We start from the raw sequence: 6082 nt of genomic DNA on the forward strand, positions 1-6082 counted from the left end.
TTTCATGTTGTGTGGTCGACTTGAGCTTTAAATATGCCTTTTATAAACTGGGCTTCTGCAATAAAATGAGTTGGAAAAATGGATGGACTGAGTGATAAAACATATACATCATGGTATGGGTCTCACGGAGCTTTGACACCAGCTGGCTAGCTGGTGTTCGGTCACCAGCCAAAGGGCGTCCAAGCTAACCCAGTCATTACGTGATCCACAGGTGAACTTTTAAAAATACGTGCGGTTGTACGTTATTTGTAATGGTGTGGCTCACCTGAACGGTGGATTGGTATTATTTTTGTCATACAAGTCCTTCATGATGGGGAAACCATTTGGACAAGTTGGATCTTGTACATGCTTGACACGTTGGCATTTGGGAGCTAGTTGGACGGTATCCTAACCGTCCAAGCTAGTTGTATGAGACCTTCTCTTCATGGGATTTTGCTCATCCTCTCGAAGAGCGCGTTTCGTTGATAGACACAAACTCAGAATTTGCAAACGTGACATAAATTAATTCAAATTGTGGGGCCCACTTAGGCAGGCCATCATTCCTAATCAAAACAGATTGAATCGATGCTTCCAACCTCTTACTGGTGGATACTTGTTGGTTTAATATGAACCGTCAAATACAATTCATTTCAGTGTCGAACAATCGGCCAAATTCGAAAAATCAAATCATTGTAGTTCATTGGATCCATGATCCATCCAGGGGCCATCTAATTGGACGGTTTCATTTGATTTAATTGTAACCCACGTGTATATGGTGACGAGTCATCTATATGTACGGCTAATCAACACCATCCGAACTGTAGGACCCTTAACTCTTTATCCGATTTTGTGTATGAAGAAAATTTCGATACTCCGGCAGAGTGATATGGACGATACACAGGCACGTAGTTTAAAATTAAACTGTTAAAATTGTGTGTCCCAGTTTAGATGTATCATGAACCAAAATTTACTATTCTTTGATTTTGTAAATATCAGATTGGTGGACATTTATTGGACGGTTAAAATTGAAAATTTCCGGTTATCCAATTTCAACAAACAAGTATCCACAAATCAGAGGTCAGGATTATTCAACTAATCTGATTTTGGAACTGAGGCTTAGCGACATCTGTTCAACAATATAGTCGGTTTAATTTGTGTTAACGTATGCCACGTGTACAATTTCTGGTGCTGCGTATCAAGTGTGACCGAGTATCTAATAATAGCCCTTAATCGATATGTTTGTAGTATCACTTACGTTAGAACGGATGGTAATTACCACACTCGACCTATTTGAGGCCCCCCGTGATGTTTGATTGCCATCCAAACCGTCCATTAGATGCGGCAACCCTAACACGTGATATGCACGTACAGAAATAGGAGCATGAACATGTGGGCCAAACACTCATCCGGTGAGCCATCCATGCCATCCGAATTGTGGATGGACCATGACATTAGAATCACAACCGATGGAGCAATCCTAGCCATCAAAAGAGAAATCAGCAAGTGTGATTTTTTGTGTTATGCTCGATCCAAAATCAGGTCAGCGAATTGGAAGGCCAGGATTTACTGACAACTATCCCGTTTTGGTATTTTTAAACAATGGTCTCACCTGACAAGTACATCTACATGGTGGGGTCCATCTAATGTAAGGATTGGCTGCAGCACACGTGTCAAGATGGCCAAATGGACAGATTTGCATGGGAACATTAATCGAACCTTTGTGTTTCATGTGAAGGTATTGGGGCCCACGTGATGCACGAATTGGACGATTCCTTTCGTTGGTTGGTGAGTGAGGTGAGATTGATAACATGTAGAGATTGTTGTTGGTGAGTAAAAGTATTGAGAGAGGAGGCGGAGTAGCTGTGACTCGGATTGGGCCCCACCATGATGTATGTTTTTTATCCACTCCGTCCATTCATTTTTGCAGATCATTTTAGTGGATAAGCCTAAAAAATTGAGGCAAATCCAAAGCTTAAGTGGACTACACAAATGGAAACAGTGGGGATTGAATACCTACCATTGAAAACTTCCTGAACTAAGGAAGTTTTGGATCATGCTGATATTTGTGTTTTACATTCATCTGTGTCTGTGTGACCTTATGAATAGGTTGGATGGAAAATAAGCACCGCGGTGCGCCCTAGGAAGGTTTCAACGGTGAGCGTAATTATAACAACCGCTTCTTGGGTGTGGTACACTTGAGCTTTGGATCTGCGTGATTTTTTGGTTCATGCCAAAAACTGATCTTAGAAGAATGAATGCATGGCGTGGATAAAACAAATACATCATGATGGGCCTACATAATTTTGCCACGTATGCAGTACGGACGTCCTTGTTTGGTTCTCCACCGCGCGATTCGAGTCTGATCAGCTGCAACCCCAGGTCCAGCCAGGTGGGGCCACCTCAATGCATTTGCTATATATTCACACCGTCTATCTGTTTTGCAAAGATCATTTTTGGACATGGTCCTAAAATTTAGGCAGACCCTGATCTCTGTGGGGGAATGATCGAATTCACGCTATTGAAAACTTTTTAAGGTCACAAAAGTTCCGGATGAAGTTGATGTTTATGTTTTCTCATTGTTTACACATATATGACCTTAGGTCCTTACTCATGCCTCAGTGCTAGACTCACAGGAGCCTGTGTGACCTTATCAACATGTTGTATGGCAAACAAACATTACAGTAATGTTTCCTGTGGTGTGCCCCACTTGATACTTTGATCTACCTCTTTTTTGGCTAAATTAGGATGTGGTTTGGCTGGTGACCCCAACACCAGCCAGCTAGTTGGTGTCAAAGATATGTGGACTACCATGATGTGTTTATTTTATCTATTGTCGATCCATTTTCCTAGCTCATTTTATGGCAGGTGTACCACACCAGAGGAAAACAGTGCTGATTGAAAGTCCACCATTAATAACTTCCTAGGGCCCACTGTAATATTTATTTTCCATCCAACCTACCAGCTAGCTGGCTGGTGCTGAGGTAGCCCTCCAATAAACAGATGCCTCAACTAGGGATGAAAGTCGGGCAGGTTCAACCCGAGTGACCTGACATTGGGTTGGGCTTGGGTATGATGTAATGGGTTCGGTCTCAGGCTTGGGCTATACAAACACCAACCCGACCCAACTTGAACCGATCGATATATAAGTTATTTATAAATTATAATTGGGTGTGAATTGCCTGCATTGAAAGCACAAGAAATTCCAATGTTGTCAGGTTTCATTGGTCCACATCGTTTCTAATGACTTGAGCTAACAAGATATGTCGATTTCTCCCTCCCAAATAAATTGGGAGTTACATAACACGACTTTTAAAGCAGTTGTCTTATATTTTAGCTTGTTTGTTTAGAAAAAATAAACTTTTTTTTATGAAAATTAAACAAATATGTATATAATTAATAAAATTATACATACAAAAAATAAGACATGTATTGAAAATATAATAAACTAATGTAATAAAGAAAATATTAGCATGTATCACATAACCAAGCCTGCATGGATTGGACTTGGGTTGAGAATTCCCAACTGAGGCTGGGTTGGATTGGGTTAGAGTTGAGGCACGGGAACCTTGGGTTAAGTTAGGGTTGAGCACCAACCCATCCAACCGACTTTCAGCCCTGGCCTCAATATGAGCGTAGGAAATCTATGGGAGTGGATTACGTGAGACCCCGCCCTCACCCTAGGCAGTGCAAGCCTCATCGTGGGGTCCACCTTAATGTATGTATTCTGTATCTACGCCGTCCATCCTTTTTTCCATATCATTTTAGTTTACTATCCCAAAAATGAAGCAGATCTAATTATCAGGTGGACCATACCATAGCAAACAGTAGTGACTGAATGCCCTACCCTTAAAAACTTCTTAAGGGGCACCTTAATGTTTCCATACTGTTTATCTGCCATCCAATCTATTGATAAGGTCACATAACCCTGGATGAAGGGAAAAAAACAAAAATCAGCTAGATCTAGAACTTGTGGCCCAGTAATAGTCAGTCACCAATTTTTTCCTATTGTATGGTCCACCTAATAATTGGATCTGCTTCATTTTTAGCACATTACCCTAAAATGATATGAAAAAAAAAAAAAAAATGAATAGACGGCGTTGATTCAGAATACATACATCAAGGTGGACCCCACAAACAGGACAGTGCACATATGTAAGAAAACGCATCCCAACCATTGATCAAATAACAATCAGATTTTAAAATTTTTTTTTCCTTTTATTTGAATGCAATATATAAATTGCAAATATTCAAAAAGAGGAACATGCTCTTGTACTGGAGCTTACCATCAATCCCACATCATTCAATAGAAAAAGCCCCTGAAACCCATGCAAGATTACAAACACATAAAACTCTCTCATTCCTTCTCTAATTCTTCATCTTCTCTCATTTCGAACGTGCATGAAATCACAGAACAGCCATGCAAACCATCCCCACGATAACACCAACTGCAACACGTATGACTGAACCATCAGAAGAGTCAGCCGAAGGCCCGTCAGCGTCAGGGCTGGAGGCATCAGATTCAGGTCCATCACTGACCGGAAGAGGTGGTGACGACGATGGGCTGTCGGAAGTTGGGCCATCAGATTCTGGTGTCTCAGCTTCAGGAGTTTCAGCCGTCGGCCCATCGGACTCAGGAGCATCAGCTGGAGAATCAGATGCTGGTGCTGATGCCTTTGATGGTGCTGGCGCCTTCTTGGGTGTGGGTGCAGGCGGAGTGGCCGGAGTCTTTGGCTGGGTATTATTAGGGTTATCGATTCCGGTCGGGAAGATGATGCTGCTGACCTGTAATACTGAGATATTGTACGGCTGAGCGGCGATTTTCTTCATTACATTGGCATTGAGACCCGACCCTGGAACTGCAGACCCCATCCTAATCTGGCCTGAGGACTTGTCGTTTGTGATGTTGATGAATCCTTGCTGGTTGGTTGCTAGACCTGATGATTGGAAGAGGGTTGTGAGGAGCGTGGATTTCTTCGATAGCTTATGGAGTTTCTGCATATCGTAGTAGTCGAGGATGACGTGGACGCTCAAGACGTTCTTCTGGACATCAGGAGAGCTTCCTGAAATGGCGGAGATAGCACCATTGTCGACTGCGAGTATGGTGATTGTCTGGCGCTTGTTGATTTCGGCTGCCAGATGGGTCTGGCTAAGGAGACTGTTGAAGGTGGAGAAGTCGGATTGGTCTTCGAGGATTTTGGTGATGTTGAAGGCAGTAGCAGAGGAGAGGAGGAGGAGGAAGGAGATGAAGATAGGAGAGAAGGAAGAGGAATTCATGGTTATTTTATTTTGGAGCTTCTGGGTTTTTTTGGATATTAGGTAATAGAGAGAGAGAGAGATAAGAGGATTATTAGGTATGAGGTCGTTGGAAAGATGGAGGAGGATGTCTTCCAAACGAGGCCTGATGGAAAGAAGGGAGCGAGTTGAAGTTATATAATAGGAAAGGTGTAACTGAATTTCAAAAACGGGTGGAAGAGAACATTTCTCCCGCCAAATATGGTTGGATTATGGTTTTGAATGAAACTAGGTCTCTTTGCTATTTTTGGACGTTAATGAGGTTTGACCATCTAAAGGTGATATTCGAATGCTTGACTTGGGTTATTTGATACTCTGGTGTAGTGGATGGTTGATACGCAGGCATGTACAAATGTTACATGCGGTACGTAAGCTTTGACCAATCAGGATTCGGATTGCGTAGTGTAGCACACAGCACCAAAGTTGGTACTTTGTGCTAATGGGAAAGTTGTACGGGCCGACCATGATGTATGTGTTTTATCCACACCGTACATTGATTTTGCTAGCTCAGTTTAGGGCACTAGCCTTGAAATGAGTCAGATTCAAGTCTAAGGAGGACCACACCACAGGAAAAAGTGGTGATTGATCGACCACCATTAAAAACTTCCTAGGGCCCACCGTAATGTTTGTTTGCCATCCAACGTATTGATTAGCTTACCCAGACTTGGATGAAGGGAAAACACGCGTATCAGTTTTGATCCAAAACTTTTGCAGGTCCTAAGAAGTTTTGAATTGTACACATTCAATCCACACCGTTTATTGTGGTGTGGCCCACTTGACCCTTGTATCTACCTCATTCATGGTCATCATT

The 6082-nt window shown here is 42.3% G+C and overlaps 1 protein-coding gene across 1 annotated transcript; it reads right to left on the reverse strand.

The window, feature by feature from the left end:
* Positions 1-4177: 4177 nt before the first annotated feature.
* LOC131257576 (fasciclin-like arabinogalactan protein 14) lies at positions 4178-5569 on the reverse strand. The gene has a single exon (XM_058258361.1). The coding sequence runs from the start codon at positions 5251-5253 to the stop codon at positions 4384-4386; it is 870 nt and encodes a 289-aa protein (XP_058114344.1). The 5' UTR covers positions 5254-5569; the 3' UTR covers positions 4178-4383.
* Positions 5570-6082: the final 513 nt, after the last annotated feature.

Source organism: Magnolia sinica, chromosome 10 (assembly GCF_029962835.1).
Source record: "Magnolia sinica isolate HGM2019 chromosome 10, MsV1, whole genome shotgun sequence".
In the NCBI taxonomy this organism is placed as follows: domain Eukaryota; kingdom Viridiplantae; phylum Streptophyta; class Magnoliopsida; order Magnoliales; family Magnoliaceae; genus Magnolia; species Magnolia sinica.